Source organism: Xiphophorus couchianus, chromosome 12 (genome assembly GCF_001444195.1).
Source record: "Xiphophorus couchianus chromosome 12, X_couchianus-1.0, whole genome shotgun sequence".
NCBI classification, from domain to species: Eukaryota; Metazoa; Chordata; class Actinopteri; order Cyprinodontiformes; family Poeciliidae; genus Xiphophorus; species Xiphophorus couchianus.
The window spans coordinates 11,641,301-11,667,968 of NC_040239.1; the positions used below are offsets into that span (position 1 = coordinate 11,641,301).

At 36.6% G+C, this 26,668-nt stretch overlaps 1 protein-coding gene across 4 annotated transcripts in view; it reads right to left on the minus strand.

Annotated features, from left to right (window-relative positions):
• The window catches only part of pde4d (phosphodiesterase 4D, cAMP-specific), a 209,981-nt gene that overhangs the window by 76,268 nt on the left and 107,045 nt on the right, over window positions 1-26,668 (minus strand). The window contains exon 1 of one of the 4 annotated variants that reach the window (XM_028033349.1): window positions 22,618-23,055. The exons of the other annotated variants lie outside the window; for them this stretch is intronic. Within the exon in view, the coding sequence (XP_027889150.1) occupies window positions 22,618-22,880 (263 nt within the window). The 5' untranslated portion in view covers window positions 22,881-23,055. Of the gene's footprint in view, window positions 1-22,617; window positions 23,056-26,668 lie in introns of those variants that run through there. 4 annotated transcript variants of the gene reach the window in all.

A 26,668-nucleotide genomic window follows, 5' to 3' on the forward strand; every position in this document is an offset into this window, starting at 1 on the left:
GACATAGGCCTGGAACCTCCTCCCTAAGGAAAAAAAAATGTCTGCAAATTTATGACAGTCTCTCAAAGAACATCTGAAACTGGCACGATATGGAGAGGGATGCGGCAAAGCTGACAGTCAGAGAGAAGAATGTGACAAGGCCAGAGCATAAAGAACAACTTTGGAGTGCTGCAGTGGTTCAGTAAACATGGCTAGAAGGAGAGCAGTGCCTTTTTCTGTTTGCCTTGGCTTTTTGGATAGAAGATGCATGTACTTTTCAGCTTCACTGGATCCATTACTCCCAGTTAGAGAAACACAAAAGACAATTTTAAGTAAAAATAATTGTAACTATTTTCACGACACAAAATTATTGAGTACTGTATCTTTTATTGTAAGATATACAATGAAACAATACATGTGTTTTGGTATGATTTTGTCAGTGAAATTATATCTTCTATCAAATGTCAGGAGCTAAAACAGCCCTTTGGATCAAAGTAGGTAGATCCTGTCACATCACTGGACCCCATTGAGCCCCAGAAGGATTTGTCTCAGAAATAAGTGTATTTTCTATATCCATCCAGATAACCAGCACTTCTTGGACCAATGGGGGGTTGTAGTCCACGCAACTTTCATTATCACTATGCTTATTAAGTCAGGCTAGGAAGCTTTAGATCAGCCTTAATGCTGTTATAGAAACACAGAATTTAAAAAAATGTAGTCAAATCTGAAGAGGGGAGACAAAAATGTGAAATTTTGCAATTGTTGCACTATTTTATATTCATTGTCTCCATATTACCTTATTTATGAATCTGACATAATAAGTAATTTAAATTACCCTTTTTTTTGCATTATATAATAATGATTAATATTCTGATTTCATCCAGAAGAACATCTGATCTATCATCATACAGTAAAAAATCAATACTGTTAAAAAACTCAGCATTCTATGAAGCTGAATAAACACCCACTTCCCCCGTTCCTATTTTCTACTTCTATTGCTGTTCTGATGCATTGTAGTATGCTCAGACCAAAATGTCATGTAGGCAGAGAAAGTGGGGGGAATTGAATAAAAAAGCCCTGTCTTTTACAATACCACCTAGCAAAAAGGTGAGAACAAAATGATAGCTACATTAAAAATAGCAAAATAAAGAAAATAGAGACTGAGGTAGTTGCTGATTGAGGAATTTGTTAAATAATTGGTATTAGATTAACTAAGCCTAACCTGGTTTAGTTTGTTGTTGGTGTTCAGTCTCTGTAACTATGTCCATCGCTCATTAGCTGAGACGATTTAAAAGATTTTTAATAACTTTTTTTGTTGATCTAATTAATTAACATTAAAAAAATGTTCCTCACGATTTTTTCTTTAATATTTACTGTAAGGTTCACTTACTCTCTGTAACATGATTTTCTCTGCTCGCTGTGAGAACTGCACAGAGAACAGCTGAAGAACTAGTCACTACAGTTGACATTCAAAGCAAAGCTTTGATTTTATAAAGATGGAGAACTTCTTCTCAGTTAGTTATTTCCAAACACAGAATAAACATGCAAGCTACAGGCTAGCACATCAGCAAATTGCTCTGTTAAAAGATTACACTCACAGGAAGACACGAGTTTCTTTAAGTCTGCAGGGGTGTGTGGGGGGTGGGGGAGGGTGTCAACAAAATATCTGGCACTGTCCAGAAAAACACACACTGCAGAGTCTGAAAATTACTGAGGAATGAATTAAGTTTATTAATGAAATGCAGTATAGTGCTTTACTACACTTCAGAACAACTGAGTTGTAAATCCCTTATACGGAATTGATTTTATTGATGAGTCAGACTCGGAAAGGAGAAATCCTGATCTGGACATCTCCAACAGCAATACATACTGACTGAACTCCAATGGGGGTAAAAATAAGTGGCCAATAGGGGGCGCCTTAAGGCTAAGTGGTATAGAGATAATAGTCCTTAATGCAGCTTTTGCAGATACTGTACATCTTCCTCTTCTCTCTCAGCACACTTTCCAGTCACCATACAATCTTTAAAAAAATGTGGACATTAACTTTTGATTTAAAATGACTTCTTTATAGGAGTTACCTTACATTATCCAATGAGAAAAATAAATTAACTTTAACAATGACATGAATACTTTGGTTTATACTATGGATGTCAAACATATTTTCATTTTGGGCCATGTCAAGATCATGAATGTCTTGAAAGGGCCCATTGTGGTAGAATGAGAATGTACTGATAAAACTACCTGCTAACAAACTGTTAGCTAAACTATGAATAAATAGCAGCCTCTACTTTTGATAAGTGTTTCTTAAAGTTTGATATCAAACAACTTTTCACATTTGTAATTTGGGAGCATAAAGATAAAAAGGTCCTTGATTTGATTAATAAAATATTCAATAATTGTTACCTTGGAGGCTCTATTCATATGTCCTTCTGTAGTATAGACAGGCACAGATTTGTCCCTCAGGCCTCGAGTTTGACACATATGGTCAATACAATGGAAATCTACTTTTGATTATTGACAGAGTCAATAAAAGAGAATTTCCTTTTCTCATCAGGCTACAGTATTAGATTGTTTTCTAATAAAATGGACTAATAAATTGTCACACTGTTTTCTGTTTCAAAGACTAATTCTGCTGACAGATTTCTCAAAATTTATAAATAGATCAATAATTCTTTCATTGCCTTTTTCGTCCCCAGCATCAGTCATTATTCAGAAATGTCTTTGAATTGTCAATATCAAGGGGCAAAGAGCCGCTTAACAGTAGAAGGCAGTAGAGATGTTTCACCATCCAAACCGTCAGCGGCGACATTTATAGAGATATAGCAGATTTACAAGAAGAGAAGAAAGCCGCTGAAATGAGGTTAAGGTTACACAGGTTCTCAGATCTGTTCTTCAATATGGAAAGCCTGGGCTGAGAGTTTGATGCAGAAAGTGCCAAGTATAACATCTAGAGTAGAGGTCTTTGAGTTTACACAACATCAGTATTCACTTTTAAACAAGCACAGTGATATCAGGAAATGAACCTCAGTCTCTAACATATAATGGTTTATGCATATATCATGCATAAACTTGTCTCCAGAAATAATCACACTAAACTTGTGTGAACAAAATTAAGAAAAGATATACCATTGGTTTCTCAAAAAGGCTTACCAGGCATTATTTTTCATTAACTAAAACACTCTTTCCATTTCTGAATGCAGTGGCTTATTTCCTGTTTATGTGGGATAAATTTTCTACAAAGTAAAAAAAAAAAGCTTCTCAAATTGTATTCTCCTTCATTATACAATTACTTAATGTGAACACACAAAAATCTTGGAAACCCTATGCCACAAGTTGAAAAACAATGTTCTGATTGGATATTTGCAAGATGAAAACATGTTTCTTTATTGGGGAGGTTCTTTGTCAAGTGTTGGCTCTAACATAGATGATTTTAATCATTTAGAACTAATATCTTTGCATATTTTTAATGTTCTTGATTATTAAAACAAACTATTTGGTAAAATTGTTATAGATATAAACAGAGCTGAGCAAAAAAATGCTGAATGATTTTGATAATTACCACAACACAGTTTTAAGGTATCAATCCACTATTAATTATTTATGATACTGAACTCAAATAAAAATAATTATTATAAATAACAAAGGAGATTTATTATAAATAATTAAGGAATAGTGGCTCCACATACTGCCTGATGATGAGTCACATCTAATGCCTGTCTTACAGAACTAGCGTAACTTTATTATTATTATTGCAATTTTTTGCTATTAGATAAAATCAAATTAGCTTTTTTTTCCTTTTTTTTCCACACTTGATAGCATTTTGCAATTGGTATATGGTTTGGTGTAGTAAACTGCATATAAAAATGATAAGCCTTAACTACAGTCTAATGATTGAACTATAAAAACTTTCCAGAATAGGTGAATCTTATATGCTTTTTTTCGGCAGCCATGTTATCATCTGAATTCTTGCATCTCAGCAGGGATGCAAGAATGCACAGTGGAATCACACTGCATACATTTAGTATCAAATCTTAAAATTATAGGTGAATAAAACAGTTAAAGATTCTTCTGCTCGAGGTTATTTAGAGCAGGAGGAAAAGCAGAACTCTCTTCAGTTCACCGTTTCTAATGAGGCATGTTTCAGTGGTGGCTGAACTTTCAGCAGGTGATTTATGGCATCACACAGTCATAAACTCTGAAACCTCTGGTAATAGAGTGAAGGACGACAGCTTGTGATCGGGAGCAGATGTGGAAAACAGGTGTGTGCAACTCTAGGTACAGCTGAAGCAAGATAATGATGGCTTTTAATCAGCAGCCCCTAGCAGGAGGCTGCAAGTCTGCGAAGCTGAAGATCTTTAGGCTAAGCTCTCTGTGTGTTTTATATCCACAAAATGTGCCTAACTGCTTATTATTGTTTTAGAGTGCATCTCTGAGTGAAACTGTGCCACAGTAATGAGGGAGAAAAATCAACAAGGAGCCAAAGTGTATGTACCAGCAACACCTCACCACAAAATACTGTTCCATGGATAATTCCAATATGAATGCACCAAACAAGAAAGTGTGACGCAAGTGATTCCACAGCCACAGCCCACTGTACCACAAAGTGAAAAACATTCTTTTTACTTAGGTGAATTTACATGTCTTCAGTTGTTTTACTCAATGTTCTTAACCATGAGAGAAAAATATCTTAAACTCAAAAGATTACCACACGGAATTCACATTTGAGGTTTCACTTGTAAGATATACACAAGCACTTAAGCTGGAAAGTAAACAAAGGTAGGTGATGGCGGCTGATAAACTAACTGTAGGAGCTTATCCGCAGTGACTTTGTCTACAATTGGGAAACCACTAATAGAAGCCTTGCCGCCCTTGGCAAGCATCGCAGATATGTTTACCCTCCCACAACAAACTGCCGACACGCTCACAAGATAAAGCACACACTGGGGAGAAAAAAAAAAAACTAAAGCTCTTCATAACAGTTTCTAAATGTACACTTCATCTTCATGAATGTTTTTGTAAAGATGAACAGTGTTGTTTTAGAACATCAAATTGGGAATAAACAAAATCCAGAATAGATGGCTTCTTGGCACTTCTTTCATCAGACTGCATGGCTCCCAGTATGCAGGCTTTCTTTTTTTTTTTTTTTTTTTTGCTGCATCACACCAAAACATGAAGGCCAGCAGCTTATAAGAAAATAGCCTAATGCAGTGGAACCTGCTGACGCTTGGAAAAATAAACAGATTTATGGTGGATCCTCCATCACTTGCTACCTCAGCCCTAATGGGAGATGAATGAAAATGGTTATCTTGTTTACATCTAAATACTTGATGAAACTTTGCTTAATATCAGCATTTACAATATAAAGTGCCATGAAAACGTATTTGTATAAGTCAGGCCTATTTACTCTCTGACCTATAGAATCAAGAAGACACTTACTACTAAGTAATTATCATTACTGGTGTCACACCTAAACAGCTAGCTGGAACGTAAACGAGATCTGAGGGAAAATTGGTGACACCAAGATGCCACTTTTGTTACCTTTATTATGCTCCTCTGTGGCAATTTAAAAAAGGGTTCTCGTCAAGACTAAAAGGAATAAGGCCCTTTCATGTCATGTTTTCTACGCCAGTGAAACAGAAAGTTTATTAAAAAATTTGGGATTGATGCCACTAAAGGGATTGATGCCAATAAAGAGTTTGTTAACGACATTTATTTCTTAATATGGGATGTTTTCACCTCTTAATAGATTAACTTAATGGCTGGACTTTTCTAAAATGTGCAGTGTTAGATTATACTAGTGCAACAATAGGTTAATTTAAGACTTTTCTTCATATCTTTACAAATGGTGCCATTAAACGTGGGTGCTAAAATAGCTAAAGGGATAGCCTGCTGAGGTTAGCTTTTTGGCAAGCCCTAAGGCAAGTCTCAAGACTGGTCCAGCAAATTAACCATAAAGTTAGCTCAAAATCTGGTCTGTCCATTTGCATTCACTTTTGTACATTATTCCTCCTGTTTTTGTTTTCTTCCTCCTTGCTTCAGGTTTGAAATAATCTGTCTGTCATACATCAATGTCAAGACAGGATTTAGCAGATTTGCCCATCAAATCAATTTCACCCTTGTAATGTAACATGGTGACGAATTCATATACACATACAAATGACAAAGTCTGCAGACTCGAGGTGCCAGCAAACATCTCTTCCTCAGAGAATGGCGTCATTTCGCCCTAATCAGGAACACAACAGAGATAATTAGCTGGCATTGTGTCGCATGGCTATTATTTATTTAGACATCAATTAATTAGTTCCTGGCATCCATCTTAGAACAGGATACAACATGCAGACGTTAAAATCCAGTATGCTGACTGGCTTTTTTTGTATGGGCAACACAGCTCAGGAGTTGAGGAACACTGGAAATCTGTGTGCAAATATTTAAAATCACCGAAAAATGTATCCACGTGTCAACAAAACAACCTAGACGCAGCCTAAATATAATCTCTTTACAGTAAGACTTCAGAAAATGCATGTAATCAAGGTCTACAGTGGGCGTGCCTGAGCTTTGAAATTGATCCATAGGTACTCATTAAATTACGTTGATTAAATAAGGTATCAAGTCTCATGACAAGAAAGGCAAAGGCACACAAACATAATCTATTCACAAATCACAGGAAAGCCAAGAGGTGTTTTGATCTCCAAGCCTTCCAGCATGCCTGATGTTACCTCGAGGCTCTGTTGGTAGGAAGAGTTCATATCAAGACTACGTGCTTGTTGTCACGGAAACTAATGAGTACTTTGACGTTCAGTGGCAACTGGATCAAAATTGTATCTACCTCAAAGTGCATGACATTTAAAATAAAAAATCCGGATTTCTGTCAGCAACTTCAAGCTCATGTATACATGTTTGTCTCCATCTCCATTTTCTAAAGACATAATACTCAACAGAATTTGTCAATCCCAAGTTGTTATTAATGCACATCTGATACTGAAGGAAAACAAAAGAAGGGAGATGAGTGAGGAAGTGAAGGTGAGGGAAGAGTGTATATACAGTATATTAGTTGTGCCACCCGGGTGAAAATTTTCGGGAGGAGAGACCAGACTGTACTTTTTAAGAAAACATGGGTTCTTGTAAAAGTCTGCCCTGGAGGAAAATCAGTTTTTCCCTATGCTTGCTTAAGAATATATTAAGATGTCTGTTTGCTTTCTAAAAATATTTACACATGCTAGATTGTTATCTGCACGACAGAATCTGATCCAACATGACACTGAAAAAGTAACCACCTTAAATGCTGCATTTTTTACAACTGAAAGTTATCAAAATTAGATTTATCCCAGTAAATTTTTAAAATAGTAAAATATATTCAATTGTTCTAGACTAAGGGATGTTAAATGTTGCCACAAATTTATGCTGTAGAGCAGGGGTTGGCAACTCCAGGCCTCGAGGGCCGGTATCCTGCAACTTTTAGATGTATCTCTACTTCAACACACCTGAGTCAAATAATGAGGTCATTAGCAGGACTCTGGAGAACCTGACTGCACTTAGGAGCTGATTCAGCTATTGGATTCAAGTGTTTTGGATCATGGAGACATCTAAGAGTTGCAGGACACCGGCCCTCGAGGACCAGGATTGCCCACCCCTGCTTACATGTGTATCTGTATGGGGGTATTTTTTAAAAGCCCAGGAAAAAAATACTGAAATAATTCAAAGTAGAAATTCACAAAGAGCTCACTCATGCCAACCATATTTATTTTACCCAAAGAAACAATGGCTTAAGGCCTTTTAAGTAGACAGTGGGCCATAGAAATGAGCCCCTGTTTAAGCCACCTTAGCGTTTCAAATGCCAACAACTTTATGTCATTGTGTCCTTACACAAATGACACCAGAATTGTGGCAGCATTATTGTTTCCTTTTCTCACTTACTCCCTATTTCGCAACATGATTCCTTTCAGAGGAAAAACAGAAGCAGGTCGACTTCAAACCCAACCAATCAACGCATCTCCGGGACGGCTTGAAAGAGTATCATCACAAAGGCTATTAATGTCAGACTGTGGATCAAACATGCATTACAAAAATGGTCTTAATGTATAAATGTAAATGCAAAGATGAAAAAGTAAATAAAATTAAAGCTCCAGCAACTGTACTGCCACTGTGTGGTTCAGTTTGTCTGTGGATTTACTCATCTCATCACACATTCATCTTTCCCCTCAAAACTTTCCAAAGATCACTCACTTGAAGCTCAAGTTAGTCAAGTTATCTATATAGGAACAGACCATAACAGAAGTCACTTAAATATATTTAAGATCCGATTTATATCTGTTTGTGTTAGACTCTGAATTGAGAAACCAGTATGTCCAGCAGGGGGCCTATGATGTCCAGAGAACAAAGTACCAAGATTTTGAATGTCAAGTTCCATTTAAATAAAATATGCTTATAAAATATTCTAAAATAGGTTTGCTTAAGCGTGTGCCACTCCATCTGACAAACCTTTTTTCTGTCCTGGACAACAGAGAATGTTATGTTGATGCTTCTGTGTGGGTATTTATAGAACCAGAGTCACAGAAAGACAGATTTGCAAAGAAGAGCACAGAAATAACTTCAAACACTGAGCTTTGTACCTGTCATTAAAACAACAGGGATATGCAATATTTTAATCATTTATCTACTTTGCTTACTGTTTCTCAATTTTCCACATACAAATAGCATAGCAATAATAAAACAATTCAAAGCACCCCTAAGTCAAATTGAAAGTAAAGGCAATATTTGAGATTATTGACAGAACCAAGGGTTTGTATTCCAAATATTAGTGTGAAGAAATTTTGATTGTGCCACTATATACACATTTGGGGGGAATTAAAACGAAAAGTACCTTTGCAGAGTCATGCCTGAATGCTGAATGTGTGCTTGTAGTTGAGTGTGTTGTGGGGAAAGTGTGATGCAACGGTTTCCCCATGTCTTTCCTGTTTCCCTGTTTACACTTTGTGTGGGCATTAATGGCCTATGTGTTGCCTAACTGCAGTGCCTCCGAGAATGCAGAACACATTTATCTATTTGCTGCAAAAAAGAAGTGATGGATGGTTGAACAAACATTTCTAGAATTAAGAAATGTTCTCAGATTTTTCTTTTTTTGTTAAATTATGTGAATATGAATCTATTATCTAAAAGCTTTGTAGGCTCAAGTGCAAACAATTTTTGGGAAAAAAAAAGGGACAATAGTCTACAGTTTGTGGAACAACAATATAGCAAACCAGAACATGACCTATCCCGTTGTCACATCCAGAGACAATCTTTTCTTTGCAGAGCAGTCTGACGGCTGCTCTAGGCCAGAGCATCCATTTAAAGCCATGAGAGGCACTCTGAAGCTGTGATACGTTTAAAGCACCTGTGCTAATCCCTCCACTCGAGGTCAACAAACTGACACTCCTTGAAAGCTAACAAAAAAAAGGCTTTGTTAAAGCAGCTGACAGACACTAAACACAGCTGTTGCTGACACATATTCACAATGGTGCATGTCCTCCTAGTCCCTTACAGAGTACATCTGTCAACTTTCTAAATCAGTAAAATTTGGAATTGTTTCAAAATTTTCAAGTATTTTTTTTTTTTTGCTACTATCTGGCAATTATTAAAGTTTGTATAAAAATGCTTGCTTTAAAATTCCAAAAATACATCCTCCATAAAAATGAAAGCATTTTCTTCTTGTATTTCCCAACAAAGGGTTACTGTGGCTTGAACCTAATCAGGTTGAACATCTGGACAAATTGTTGTTCTGTGGTGTGAAAGTAATCACTAAATTCATGCTAACCACCTGTTGAAGACCTGTTCTTCAAACAGTCGCCTAGTTCACAAATAAAACAGCCAGTCAACCATATGGCACACAGCAAACTGACTGAAAAACAAATATCAGTCTCTTTATATTATGTAGATGTAGTGGTTTGATAGCTGCAGGTCATTCAAAAGGGTATGTAAACCCCCTTTACATCCCAGGATTGCATACACTCAGTAGTCACATCATCTGGTACATCGATTAATTGCTTGTCTACAGCAGGAACAACTAATAACATGGCAGCAACTTCATCTATTTTTCTCCATAGTTGCGAAGGTGATCTGATAGGGATGAAAAGGGAAATAAGCAGCTTTGAATTTCATAATGGTTGTTGGTGCTTGATAGGTTAATCTGAGGATTTTACAATCTTGTGATCTGCTGAGATTTTCATACTCAGCCATCTCTCAGGGTTATAGAGAACGGTCTGAAAACATAAAAATAATGTAACAAGTGAGCAACGTGGGAAAACCTGTGTTGTCAGAGTGGTTTAAGACTATATAAATTAACCTAAATAGCCACTTAAATAGCCACAATGTATGCAGTAGCAATGTATGGTAGTAGCAAGAAGTGTATCTAATAAAATACACTTCAGAATATATAAACACTGAAAAATAAATTATCTCGTTATAAACATGTCATAAAATGAGGTAAATAAATCTTAAATTAACAAATAAAGGTTTCATACTGCGATGAGTGAAGAAAACCAAATCATCAGTCAAGCGAAAGAACTGTAGAGAACCTAGGCTACCCTTGCATAGTAAATAAGAGGTTAGGTAGAAACTAGGTCTGCTTCTTAGACATGCCTAATTAACTGATAAACTATATGAGTAAGTTCATCTATCAAAGTAAAGGTTACCACTGTCTGCTGAGAATTTGGGGATGTTATCATAACAGCAATGAAAAAAGATAACAGGCATATTTCAACTCATGAAACAATAAATGTATGTGTGTACACCATACTGTAAGTCTTTTAGCCCTCATTAGAGCGTACATCCCAGAAAATCAAACCATTTAAAGTTCGATAAGAAAGACATTATGATTTACCTTTCAAATTTGAAATACTATAGTTAGCAAGTAAATTCTACATATATGTCTTATTGGACATTATCTATGCATATAAATAAGTAAACAAATAAATGCATATTTATAAATAGATATGTATTTATAAATAAATAAATACAGATATTACTTATAAATAGTATAAATAATATTTAGATTTTTTATATGTAAAACCACTTGATATAGGTTATCAAGTTAAATCAAGTTAAGTAAGCAAAATTATCAAGATAAATGGGGCGCCAACCATTTACCTATAAATGGCCATTTACCTATAAATTTACCTATAAATGGAGCTTGTATAGCACCATTTATAGGTAAATGGCACTATAATAAGTACAACGCCATTTACCATTCCTATATTGAACTATAAGAAATGCATGATGGAAATTTCAAAGGATTTTTAAGTTATCTCCTTTCTGACCTCCTGGTATACTTTGATATAGTCACCAGCCCATGCCTACCATGGAGTTTTGCATGCTGACTTAAATAATAGCCAGGGAAAACCACAAACAGTTTCAATTCTTGACAAGGAGCAACAGGGAATTCTGTCTCACACTGCCTACATTTCTTCCATCTTCCTCACCCCGTGGCTTCCGATAGTCATGGGAAACTGGGTGCAGACCAATTACCTCACACTCAGACCATGCTGTTCATTTTTCATCTTTCATTACTGCATGCGGCAGTACTAAATCAATGCAATCAAAGGAGACAACCCCAGTGGTCAGACAGACAGCAGAAGAAAGATAATCAGAATGGATGATACAAACAAGAACACACGTAGTTGTAAAGAACAATAAAAATGTTTTGTTTTTTTAAAACACCCACACAAAAAGCCAGGAGCTCATATGCATTCAAATTTATGTGTGTATTTATATAAAGGACACACACAGAGACACTGCCAGAGCCACCAGATGTATTTGCACTGTTTATATTTGCACATGCATAACGCACACGAATGCTGGTACATAAAAGATGAAAACCGACTCTCATAAAGAGCAGGATATTGGAAGCAGCTGTGAAAAATGATCAAGGGGTGACATCAATAACAGGACAGTGCACACAACACAGGAGGCAGCTGCATATTAATTGGACAGGCACCCCATTAGAATTGCTCTTAGCAGATATTGTCTCTTTAGAGTGGTTCCATTCAGACGCACAACACAAGGTTGGATTGGAGAAGGTGGCTTAGTTGGATGAAGGAAATGTTAAATAGTTGAATATCAATCACTGTGAGCACTAAAGCAAAGATAATGTTTTTACCCCATATGTTCAACAGAGGTATCCTAAAAAATTTAAATATCAAAAAGTGAAACATATGTCACTAAACACAGTGACATTTTCAAGCATTGTTTATTAGTTTTGATGTTAATGAATGTTGACGTGAATGAAAATCCAAAAAATCATCGTGTCAGAAAATTTCAGTGTTGCTTAAGAGTAATAAGAAGTGTGTTCTGATGCAGAAATATAGACCGACTGAAAAGTATGCCCATATACGTCAGAATACCTAGACCCCATACTCGGTAAGTCAGAACTTTGATCTAACAGCAGGCAATGATGATTTTCTAGCCCAGTTTTGGTATTTTTGGCAGTGTGAGACAGTTTTGGAAAAATAAATCAATTTCTTGTCAGCAGAAATCAGCATTAAGAGTAACTAAATTACCTGGGTGAGAAAAACTTTGGACTTGATAAAACAAGAACACTGTGTCTACTACCACACTTTTCCCTTCCTCTCAATTTTTCTTTGAGCTGCTTGGATACAGCACTGTGAACAGCCAGTTTCTTTAGCAGGCCCTCTCCACAAGGAGGCCTTACTTTCCTTGTGGAGAACGACTGTCTGGTGGAAACATGTTGTGGAAACATGTTATGCCTACCTCATAGTTCTGTAGGTAGGAGCATAACTGTTAATCTTCTCTATTAACAGACCTGAATGCTTGAATTGTTTGTAATGAAACAAGAGATGAGTTTTGCTTTTAAAATTGAATTTATGAAATAAGTAAACTTTTCAATGACACTTTCCCTAATTGTGTGGTGATGTATTTTGTGCAATAACAATAAGGAACGGCAATGTCTGTTGTGGGGTTTACAGTTCCCCTTTTATTCTTCATAACATCATGTTTTATAAGATGCAGTTTCAACATCTTTACATTGCTGCAGAATGAGTTTCTAGAGGACATTTTTAGATGGTGGAAGATTTTGTATATGGTTATTTAATGACAGACCAACACATAAAAATTACAGCCTGAAAAACCTAAGAAAACTGAAGCGAGAAAACACTGTGGAGAAAATAAAAATAAAAAATAAAAAATCAACTTTGGATCTGCTGCACAGACCTGAGGTATATTTCTACAGAACCTGGAAAATTATTTCCGAGAAGAGGCCAACCTCCCAAAGGTAGAGATGGGTTACTTTCAAAGATATTATAGTATAATAGTTAGTCTTAGAATTGATGAAGTTTATTGCCTTTTTCACTAGGGAACATTTATATTTCTCTTTGTTTGAGTTATTTTAAGTTACTTGTAGTGGTTGTTCCTGCCATCTTTTATGAGTCTATATGATCAACTTCTAAAATGTAGCATTGCCATTTCCAAAAAACAAAACTAAAAAAATCTAAAAGTTTTTGTTTTTAAATGTGCATAATTTTAAGAAACCCAAACAGAACCCTAACTGAGGAGCGTTTCTGTTCCAGTAAAGCATTAAGACTTCAGAGGATATTACTTTTAATTACTGCTGAGTCTGCCAACTATAATCATGTACGACCAATGAATTTATCACAGTTTTGCAACATTAATGGATCTTACCTCAGGCTAATGAGACTCTTGCCAGAAAAAAAAGATAGTGAGAGCTTTGGAATACATCTAAGACTCTTTAAATCAAGGGGAAAAAGTTCTTATGTCTTCATGTCTGCCTGAGGAACTTCTAGAGCAGTAAAAAAAAGGGACAGAAACCAGCTATCTGAAATCCACTACAAAGATTCTGGAACCATTAAAGGCTTATCCTTACACCTCCTATCCATCCTCAGGCTATTCTGCTGCCTGCTAATAGGTCACTGAGTTCTTCTTTAGTAATGAAGTCAAAAGGTCTGGTTGGTGTAATGAGATGAGGTTTGCAGAGAAAGGATACAAGCAATACAACTAAAGACTGAAGCAAAGGTGTAAAGGGAAAAATCCCACAGAGTGACCACTTTAACAAAAAGCTGCCAATGAAATTGGAGATGTACAAATAAGAAGTGAATAACACAATTAGACAAACAGGTTCGTGAATGTTGGACATGTTGCGCAAGTACAAGCAGAATCTTCCAGGCATTTTGCTCAATCAAAAACATATCAGCATATCAAAAGGCCTTTGATGATACACTGCAGCTGCAGCCTCTTCAGAAAAGATTAATTCTGCTTATTTAATTAAATCTGAAAGTGCAGTATCTACCGCTAAAATACACTTTCGTGTGTCTGGACCTATTGGATGAAAATGCTCATCAAAATGCACATAAGCTCTCTTAATTCAGCTCACTGGCAGATCTGACAAGGCGAGCTGAGGGAATTGTATCATAGATCAGGAACGGGAACATTCAGACTGGATGGTCTTCATATCTACAAACAAACTGGAGGCAGCGTACATCACTGCAGCTATTCACAGCATTATAGGATCTGGCATTTAGTAGATGTGAGCTTGACAACCTCTGGCAAAGCGCCAGGATTGATGATTATGTTGTAAGAAAAATAAAAAGCAGAAGGAGGATTACTGAAGGCAAAATAAATAAATACTTCACAGAAGCTTGGCATAACTGGGATGTATAAATCTTGAAACATTTTGTAGGAATTTCCCCTTTTCCAAATTAAGGAAAGCAACATAATGAGTAACGGCAGTAAAGTCAACATCAATGTTTGTTGTTCAGATAGCTTTTATACCTTATGCTGAAACATTGAATAAATTAGAAAACTATCATCTTGCATGGAAGGAGAGTCTGGGAGAGAAACGTTCTTGCATTTTTAAATTTCAAAATTATCCACTTGTGATGTAGTTTATTATCAGACTTTAATGCATTAGGCTTATGAAACCTAAAATGAAATTTACCAGCAGAAGTCTCACTTCCACAGTGTGTTGATAACTCCTGGTAATGTAGAAAAAGTCTTAAAATAGATGCATTGTTTATCTTATCGAATAAACATGTACAATACTCTATTGTATTGTACATGCTTAAATATGAGTTGCATATTTCTGCCTAGTAGTTGAACTGAATTCAAATGAATAAAAAGAATGGCATCTTACTCGGTCTAAAGTATTCTTTCAGACAAATCTTTATCAGTGATTCAGTTAATTGTAAGGGATGCTGCATATATGAAACATGTTTTTTTCCAGTTCCATAAGCTACATGTCATATGTGTAAGAATTACTGAGCAACAGAATTGAGTCTAAATAGATAGACTTAAGTTTAAAAATATTGTTCATGTAATTTGATTAAAAAAAAATCTCCAGTCAATTACCATAAAGTAATACCCCGTCGTCCTTATTCATCCATCTTTGTTTCACACATGCTGTCACACAGTTACATAATCACTTTCTTGCTCATGTCATCCATCTCTGACTCTGCCATTACCTCAAAGCACAAAGACAAATCTGAGTCACATCACCAGAATCTCATCCAATCTGTTATCGGATAAAACACTGAGGGTCTGTATCAGATGCATTTGCATGCCTTTAATTAGCGTGAATTTTTTCTTTGCAAATAAAGTCTCTGCTGTGCAGATGTATTGTGAAGATTGCACCAGCAGTGCACAGGCAGCACAGCACAAAGCTCATATGTATGCAAATCAGAGGCATTCCATTCTGGCGGCTGGAGAGGAGGGTTTTGGATGTTAAAAAGTAGGAGAACCCAGCTTACGGCATTGCAGGACAGAAACCCCATCGTAATACTACTGCAAGTCAAGGAAAGTGAAATGACCAAAACATAAAATATTAATACAGGACTGATATAATAATTCATATATGAGAAATTATTTATAAATAGAAGTTTTCTTTAACCTGAAGGCCCAGTTAGCAGTGGCTGAAAACTTACTGTGGACTCATGTTAGAGAGACTGTATGAGATTTTCATTTGTAACAGGTGAACACACTGATGAACAAATCTGTGCTTCAGGGTAGAGAGAAATGGAGTTTCTGAACCTGCACATATTTCATTTGCATTAACCAAACTGGAATCTATTTGAGATTCTGCAGCAGTTATTGAGCCTTGAGAGGTTTTCTAAAGGGTATTTTGGTACAGATGCGTCATAGATATGTTTATTTTAAATATGCAAGCATGCCATTTAAACCTTATTATTCCTTTTTTGTTTGTTTTTTTTCCAGAAAACATTCTATATATCAGTTCATCGATTCCTGTTATAGTGAGAAAAAATAATTCAAGAATTGCTAAAAGAAAATACAGGATACCATAATGTTAAAAATCTTCCTTAAAACACCAATTTAAAAACTTAGAGTAGGTTATTGTAATATCAAATAAAATTGTTAACCTAAATTTAATTTGAAAGAACTTTTAAATGTGTAAACTGTTTTTAAATGTGACACTCTAAATCTAAATCACTACACAAAGAACAGATAATAACGAAGAACTAAGAATATCAACTCAAATCAATGAATTGACATAGAACTTCATTAGTAACAATCATCAACTGCTAAAAGTATTCCAAATATGAGAACCAGTTAAACCCCAAACACAAAGACCCATGGATCATGGCAGCCACACTGCTCAACTCAATCAGGGTTTCAGATTTAATATGTGCATTTTTGTTCATCACTTAAAAAGTGTTTTTTTTCCAAAAAGTTACAGAAATGCTCAAAAAACAACCAGCCTGTAGCTGTAGCAGATTGTGGCAGTAGAGGAGTGAATTGTTTCACTGGTCCAATGATTCCCTTCAAATGGATTTAAATGCTTTTATCAAACATGTCAATCAAATGCTACATTGTTTTTAATGTGCATATAAGAGATCTTGAACAGCGACTGCGAGGAGGTTTTTATGAGATTTAATAAAAGTAACAAAAACAGTAGAAACAAAAGTGAAACTAGTGCAGACATACCACTCAACAGAGATGATATAACCAAGTAAAAAAGTGAAGAGATTCATGCTCTGCTTAGATTAGCATTACCGCATTTAGCTTTAGGTCCTCTACTCCCACACTCTTACAAAAGCTATCTCACATCATTCCACTCTTTCTACATCTGTCTGTTATTCCACAATCTTTGAATTATTTCTTAATTCAACCTTTAGCCTTTAACAAAAGTGCTGTACTTGGATCACTGAGTTACAGCAGACCCACTTCATTCACCAGTTGGATCCACCTGTTCTCCCCCCTTTGCGAATCTTCCCCTTTCCTCTTACATAAACAGACATTGCAATGTTGCAATGCACCATCAGGCACTGTTGTGCAACAACATTAAAAATACCTCAGGGTCGGTGAGGAGGAAAGTTGAAAACATAATATCTGAGTTATTCCAGTGGAGAGAATGGAGTCGTGAGGAACTGTGATTTGAAGGTAAAAAAAAAAAAAATTTAAAATGCGCTGTTCAGCCTCGGCATTGTATGCATACCGCCACTAAAAAGCTTAGAGAGAAGTCAATAGCTTTCAGTGTGAAGACTTTTTTTTCAATCCTATCTTTCTAAATAGGCAAAGTCAATAACAGCTACCTGTTGACATACCTAAAATGATTATCAAACATGTAGGGAAAAAAAGATGTGGGAGAACAATGAGCATATGTGAAGACAGAATGTTATTTTTATGTTTAAGAAAATAAATTCAGTGATACAGATGCATACAAAAATATAAAATTTAAAATAACTGCCTTCTTTATGTATTTTTGAATGCTTTCAGATTTGACAGAATTCATTTGAAAGAAAGTGTTATTTAAACCATAATTCTATCAGCATAAGTCACCACAACTCAGAAATACCATCCTGATGGGAAAGACACAAGGAAAATTACTAGGGAATATATCTGTATGTTTCATGGGGGTTGAAGGGAAAGTGTCCCCCTCCCTTTCAAAAATATTCATTTGGACCCCCTCATATTTACCATAAAACCTTACTTCCCTCAGCACTGCTTCTATTGGTTTGTGAAGGAAACTATTCCACTTGATTGACAAGAGAATACTCATATGGCTAAAACTCTACTCCGTGTTTTCCTGGTTACGTACAACAACAGACCGCACAGCTAGTGCAGGCTGCTGAGAGCTGGACAAGATAACATCAGTTTCATTGGCTGCAATTGAGATGATTGAACTGCAGGTGTGTGTGAAGTGTCTTTCCCGAAAGAAAAGTTAAACAGAGTCAGAAGTAGGATCAGGCAAGAAAACAATATCCCACTCTTTAAGCATCTCTTGGATTCCTTTTTAATACACTGTCTGATCATGACAAAATCATGGCACCACTGCAGACATGCCAAGACATGGCTGCCCACAAACCAACTGCTCAGGCAAGGACAGTTTAAATCAGAGAAGAAGCCAAGAGGCCCAAGGTAGCTCTGGAGGAGCTGCAGATATTAGCAGTTTGCCACAAGCATGTATGATAAAAATGCTCCACTAAGATGAGATCAAAATTAAACATTCTGGCCTACATGCACAACACTAACATGATGGACACCCCATAACATAAAATAGTGTGGTGGCCGCGTCATACCTTGGGCACACTTTTATTAGCAGGGAACAGGAGGCTGGTCAGTTAATGGGAGGTAAAAATGACAAACACTGAAAGAAAATTTGTTGGTGGGAGCAGAAAACTTGAAATTGGGAGAAGAGGTTTATCTTCCAAGGGGACAACATCCCTAAATACAAAGACAGAGCTATAACATATTGGTTTAGATAAAAGCATATATGTCTTTGATTGGCAGAGACCCAAGTTCAATTCAGAATTTCTGATAAAACTTGAAAATTGTTCATCAATTTTCCATGTCCATGCAATCTGACTAAGATGGGTTTTGCTGAGAAAGAATGTCCAAAGAGTTCAGTGTTGATATTTGAAAAAGCTAGAACATACAATGCCAAAGTTCACACTTCTGTACACCTTCCAATAACTGTTAAGTCTATGACTGAATAGCTATATTTTAATTTGTAAAACATTTCAAAGCCATGCATCAGTTTCCTTGTAGCTCAACAATTATGTTTGAGCTTCTATCACAAAAATATGCATTTGAAAAAAACAAAACATGAAATGATGATGTTGCTAAGCCGATTAGGAAATAAACTTCCTATCATCACTTTTAAATAGTATATTTAAATATGCAACATATCTTTGTTGCATCAATGCTAACAATTACATGCAATTAATTTATTTAGGGGGAAAGGAGCCAATTAGTCTTAGAGATGATTTCTCCAAAGCATTCTCAGAGGAGCTGTAATGCAATTTGTGAATGGTTTTCAGGGAGTTGAATCCATAAAGCTGTACATGAGGCCAATCGGCCCATGGAGAAGGATTTTCTTGTTAATGAAGTGTGGAGCAGAGCCACTGAGGACAGTGTATGTCACCAGATTTACACCACAGTGGTCTTGTGATTCCCTGCAGCTGTAAAACAATGAGGATGTGATTGGAGTAAATTACGCTGCAGTTGTCAACATCCACACCACTCACTGGCGTCTCACAGTGGATTTTTTTTTTCCTCTTACAAACTGTTTCTGTCTTTTACCCCGGCTTACACATGTACAGGCTAGTTTTCTTCTAACCTCCTACACCTACTTTTTCTCTCTGTGACATTCACTCAGTCACATTTTTCAAATGTCAAGAGACAACACAAGGGCATGACCACGTCACTCTCTGATTAAGTGCTCTTTCTACTTTCTTATTACTCATTTCCTACTGTGCCCTCTCTCACATATTGTCCTTTTTGCAACAACCTTTAGAAAAGTATTATCTAAAAATATATCTATATCTGCCTATGGAAACATATAGGTTTGCCATAAACATACGGTAGCATATATATGGCAATTGTCCCTGCTTGTCCCTGTCTCAAGTACAAAGGTCATTTCTTCAGGAAGAGCAAGTGAAGGCTAAAGTAAACACTTTTATAAGACTATGAACTAAGTATGTTTTTGACTTGAGAAGAAATGCCAAATGGAGTGGTGTCTGTCAGATTTTCAAAATGCAGTTAATCAAGACATTATTCATATCGCAGCACATTCCTAAACCAAACCTGCTAGTATAAATAAATAAAATTACATTTTCATGATCTTGTGTACTGAAATTTCCCTGAAATTTGGAGATAGATGGAAGTAAGATAAAAATGTGGAGAAAACACTCATAATATAAAATATAAGAAAAAACCTGTGTATGATTGAGATTGTGACTGAAATAGGACATTCTATCAGACAGAAGGTGTGCCGAGATAAAAATGGCAGATAAACCTCGAAAATGACTCTTGTGACAAATTTTTCACAGCTTTATTGGTGCTCTGTGTAAGATGTCGCAGTCACAGCGGAAGGTGTAGGTAATTTCTTTTTTTTTTTTTTATCTTGAATGCTATTTATATCTGACTGTTATACGCTTCTTTTCTTCAGAAAAAAAGTGAAATATAAATATTTTGTATTTTGCTGGTGGTATTAGATGCTCTAAGTGAGTTGCCAGTTTTCTTTTCTATTCTTGAATTGATTTAATTTAATTGTCTTTTTTTCTTTCATTTTATCCCCCACTGAGTCTGTCTTTATTTAAGAATTAAATGACATAGTGATGATTTGCACACAATGGGAAAATATTTATATTTTTAGCATGTTGTGTTAAAGACACTTCTTTCATTTTATTTTAGATTTTAGAATAGTGCATATTGCAAAAATGTTAGCCCCTGTACTCTGATACCCTCACACAAAGTCTAGTGCAACCAATTGTTTTTAGATTAATTTTTACAAATATTTCACCATTCATCAATGGGCAATTTATTCTCCATATTTACAACCAATCCAACTCCACTTACAAGCACTTTTAAAACAGCAAGACTGACCAACGTGCTAAACAAACATCATAAAAGCATCAAACATAAAGCAACCAGACACATGAAAGCTATTATGTGCCATTTTGTTAGAGAACAAAATTGAACAAAGTGTAACTTTTTAGCTACACTAGTGTTGAGAAAGAACTAAAAGAAGCACTGTTTGAAGTTTTCCACAAATAGAAAAGAAAAATATGTAAAAGGTGCTCAGGTCAGATAAAAACAACATTGGGCTGCTTGACCTTCATGCCAACCTTTATGAGGTAGAAAAATGGTACTGTACAAGATCCTACATAGGCTTTCTTCCAGCTGCTGGATCTTGCAACTCAGGCCAATCAAATGGGCTTAGAAAATATTAATAATATAGGAAGAAAATCATTTAGAGTTCGCAAACGACTAAGTGGAGGTTCTCCTTACAAGAGGCTCTCATCATGCAGCCAGAATTACAAATGTTTGGATGAATATTTATGTGTTAAAGTGGCCCAACCAAAGTCTGGACCTCATATTGACAATCTGTTTTAAGACTTAAAATTTTTCTTTTAAGTCTAGAGACTATTTTAAATCAGACTCGGTTTGAGGTGTACAGAAATACCCTAAAAAACCTGCAGCTGCAAGTTCATGAAAAGTTGCTTCTATAAAGTGTCTTAGGGGATCTGACTGAAATGCATGCTAGTCTTTTCAAAAATGTATTTGTAAAAAGGGTAACAACAAAACATCCCTTATACTTAACAGAAAACAGTTGGTGGTCTGTAACCTAAAATCAAGAATGAAGAGAAAACGGAAATAATACCTAACCAGCTCATTTTTGAGTGCATTTATAATTAAATTACCTCAATTTGTGCTGTGGACATAACTACCAATTATACATTTCAATTTGATCACTGGGCTGAAATAACTGAGTCCCTGATGTGTTTGTGAAGATAGGAATTTCTGAATTGCATCACGTCTGATACAGATGCCAGAAGGAAGTCGTCTTCTTCTGGCAGAGGAAGAAGTGGAACACAAGATGTACAGTAAATGAGAGAGGGGGTAAAAATGGAGAGTAAAAGGAGATGAAAAATGAAGAGGGATGATGAAAATGAAAGGTGTTTTGGAGGGAAAGGAGGAGACATAATTGGCTAGAAGGGGGGAAATCAGAGCTGGGAGGAGGGGAAGAGTGCAGAGAGGAACAAATATGACTTGAAGAAAAGGATGACGTGTGGGCGAATGCAACAGAGGCTGACAGACGGCCAGGACTAATTAATAGTCAAAAAATGCAGGCAGGCAGGTGTGGAGAGAAAACCACAGCGAGGGGGAATACATGTAGTAGGTTTCCGTTATTTACTATAATAAGGCAGATTTTTTTATTTTGACTGAAAGAGACCACAACTGCAGAGAAAGTACAGGAATGGGGAGCGGGGGAAGACATAAAAAGGGAAAGACAAGTACGAATGGCTAATAGACACACAGAGCAGAGAGAGGGAGAGACACTGGAATAGAAATGAGGTGAGAAAGAGCAAAGCAGAAACTCATTATCTAAAGGTGAGAAGAGGGTTTCCAAGGAGATTTCAAAAAAGGAATTTTGAAGAGGTATTTGCCAACACAGTATTCTTTCATTCCTCCCTGCATTCAAGTTAAGCTGCAAACAAAGTTTAATGACTCATAGGGGTTATTCCACAGTAACTTCCCAATCACATAGTATTACGTAAAGTTATATGCTTGGAAGTTTGCAATGGGTGCAGCTAAAACAACACATTTTGCCAAATAAAGAACAGATTCATGGAACTTTGCATGCAGCCACCATGCTGGACATTTAACTCTCACCATGTATGTGCAACAGTGAAGCGCCTCTGCTTGTGAATGTTGTTGTTGAGCAACATGCGGCGGAGCAGTCGCGGCGAGTTGCGTGGAGAAAGGCGTGGGGAGATGGAGGACGGCGACCGCCGGTGTCCCCGCGGCCTCTCCGGCTGCAGCAGGTTCTCCCGCAGGATCTTCACCAGGTCTTCGTTCAGGCCGGAGTGTTTGGGCATGGGCGGCACTGCCAGGGTGTCCTGGTGGGCCACCCCTGTGCCTCCCTGCTGCGCCATGCCTACCCCGGCTTCACCACCACGGCCTCCACCAGCAGAAATGCCGATGGGTCGTAGGGACCGTTGAGAAAAATGGCAAAAATAAAGAACAAATGCACTAGAGGCGTGCGTTTTCTAAGAAAGTGTCAGTTTAAATAATAAAAACAGCCATATTCCAAAAGTCCTCTCTCTGATAAAGTGGGGGGGGGGGGGGGGGGGGGGGGGGGGGGGGGGGGAATCTGCTGGTATTTTCTCAAACCGGCATCTCCTTTTTTCCAAAGGCAAATGAATTAAAAGAGAAGGGGAGCTCCCTTTCCTCCCTTGTTCCCCATGAACAAAAAAGAAGCACAGAAGCCAGCTGCCTTTGTCTGCTCAACACTGGATGTCTGCAGAGAAAGTGTAAGAGAGAAGATGAACGCAGGATGAAAAAAAACTGAGAGAAAGGGTGGGATGCAAAAAAGAAGGGAATTCCATGTCCAGCTCTTTATCCTCCAGACCTGCAGGAGAACTCCTCCCAATCCAACAACATAAAGCCCAGAAAGAGTTGAACTTTGCTAATTCAGTCTATTTGAGCCCAGACCTGTCTGACAAAATTCAATAGAAACACATGCCTTAAACAGGAAAGGAAAAAACACATCCCAGTATGACCCAGTCCAGTTAGGTCAGCAGAGTTCTGGTCCGTTCAGTCAAAGCAATTTCTCTTTCCCTCCCTTCTCTCCCTTCACTGAGAGAATGACTGCTTACTGCAGCCAGTTTATAAGCTACTGCTCCTTTAGAGCTGAGCAGAGCATGAGCGTGTGTGAGTTTTTCAGAGAGGGAGGGAGTGAGAAAAAGAGAGAGAGCGTCAGAGGGCACTTGTGTGTGTACGCAGAGAGAAGGGAAGCCGTGAGGAACATGGATGGAAGGATGAAGAGATGGTGGGCATGAGTGACAGTTTGAAAAGATATTGTATGCAAGAGGTGGATGCATCTTTAAAAGCATGCTTTCTTCACTGAATTCAGTTCAGTAACCCCACACAAGATTCCTTGTGTGAGAGCCAGGACTACCTGTATATTCACAATTTACCATTTCATTTGAATCAGTATTTGCACACAGTACAGAAAACAAGAACACATGCAAATGATCTACCAAAAACAAAAGTGACACCCACCCGTCTTCTTCTGCTACTCCCTCAAAGTGTTTTCCAGTTGCATATAAAATGTCTGAGAACATTTTATGGCTTCTATAAATGTAAATTAGATCCTATTCTCCCTTAAACTTGGTGTCTTGATATCCATAGAGCGTCCGTCATTATTCTAACTATTTGAAACTTTTTACATCCTTAAAAAATTTATTTTTTTATGGAAGGCATACAAATATAGAATTGACATGACAAACTTTACTGTGAAGGTTTGGATCTTACCAAATTGTTACACAGTAAAACTGCAAGAGTCTCCTTTGGATATTAGAAAGGTATAGATACTGTATTACACAGGAAAAAGTCATATCAAAATGAGATCAAATCAAGGACAGAGATGTAAGACGCTATTAAAAATTAAACTGCTTCTTCTGTGACATGTTCAGATTTTCTGAATTCAGGTGCAAGACAACTGGAGAGAGCGGAATTTTCAGTAGATAACAAGAAGGCTGACTGTATTAGAATGGAGTTGCCCTTTCTTTATCTTTTGAGGTTTCAACCTTTGTAAATATTTGAAGCATTTTCAAAATGTTTGAGTTAAAATATTGATTTAGGGAAATTATGGCTTTAGCTATGTTTATGGTGCTAACTACACTAAAGAAGTATAACCTTCCAAAGACAATTAAAAATGTAAATTGACAGAAGATCATGATCACAAACAACTGCTGAATGGCAATATTTGATAGAATATTACAGTTCAAGAGTTACAGTAATATATTTATTTGGAGAATTAGCTGGACGCCAACTGGCTTAACGGATGTAGAACAGTCATATGTTTTAGAAAGTAAAATGTAAAAGTTCAATTATAGTTATGGAGACTTTGTATAATTGTAATGTTAGAAAAATGTAATCGTGATCAAAAATATTTGCTCATTTATATATCAAGTTTCAATAACCAAAACTATCAAAACTGGTGTCCTGTTTTAACGTCTTGTTATCAAGGTTGCAGGTTTTGTAGAGAAAAAGCATCTAGTTCAAATGAATATGTTACCCTTTGGCTTTTCAATAGAGCAGTACGATGCTACTTTCTGCTTAGTCCTACTCTTTGCAGTATTTTTGGGAAGCTGTCAGATATTGCTTGATGAGTAAAAGCAACTCCCAATGAAGCATTCCAGAAAGAACTAAAAATATAGATATAAAAACATAAACACTGAATCTCACTGAATACCATTTGCATTCCTAGGCTTTATGGAAACAAGACTAATGCATTCCTTTTGCTCACAGTGGTAAGCACAGTGGTGATATGGAACGACCTCTACGCCATCAGCGCTGGTGTTTACATGCTCACAACAATGTTAATGCACTGCAATTTACTTATGTTTGTGTTCACAAATGTAGTTCAGCGTGTTAAAATGTTCACATCCGGAAGCATTAAAATAGTTCAGCTGATGTCAGTGGGAAATTAGCTTTGGAGGCACTTCTCTTCAACCAGTTTATGCAACAAACTGAGGAATCAAGAAGTGAGCCAAGGTTCAGAATCTGCCCTCTAGAACACCTTAAATATTGCACCAATTCACATGGAGATATTTCCCTGACTGATTTAGAATTTGCACAAGTGATTAAACATGATATTATAGATGACACTCGCCAACATCAAAGGATTCCTTTTCTGTGACTAATAGCTCTCAGCCTGTTCATGGGTATCCTACTTTATTAATAAATGATGAGGGCGCAGCATCTAGAATTTTTATGAAATTTGCAAACATCATATTTAGAGGCTGTATAAGGAAAGGAAAACCTATTTGATCCATGTGATACATGCTGAAATATTCTCACTTCTAAAAAGTAGTTATGCAGTAAAACAATGAGTTAAAATTTTAGGTAAGCTTAGATTTTATAAGCTAAAACTTCTGTTTGTATAACATAACACGCAAGAATGTTTGAAATAGTGAAAAGCTGAACAGAAACCTGGAATTTCTTATAACATTACATCATCATTAGTCTGGGGGACAATGCCTACCAGTTTAATGTTCGGTAGATTCAATATTAAATACATTTTTATGCAATATAAAGATAATATTAGATATGAACACCGAGCTGAACTAGGAACGCACTTAGAAAGGGTGATTTCTAAAACATCCAACACACTTTGGTAATACTACAATATTGGCAAAAGATATTTTGGCAATATTGTAGACCAGTGGTTCCCAACCACCGGGCCGCGGCCCGGTACCGGTCCGCGCAAGAAATAATGAACTACTTCCGGATGTTTTATTTTGAAAATCCTAAACCGGATTTTACCGGTTACGTCTTGCGCGTCAAAATTGAGACAACTTGCAACAGAATGAGTAACAAAACAACATCGGCGTACTGCCCTGATTTAATGTAAGAATGGTGACTACAGAGGGAGAGATCATACACACCATTCTCTCATATGCTCTCTTCTCCTCAGTGGTTTAAACAAGCTGCAAAGAACTTAAGTCTGACAACTTAGATAGCCATAGAAGAAGGTTGGTCTCGTAACTTATGACATTTCTTTCTTGATTTCTCTTTATGTTTTAGAGAACTCTCCCACTGAAAGCTCTACTCTAATATTACTGGTAGAGTTTTATAAATCAAATGGTAATGGTAATTCCAAAAATAGTTCATAATGCCTTGTACTGTATAGTTTGGAAGCAAACAGGTGCTTAAG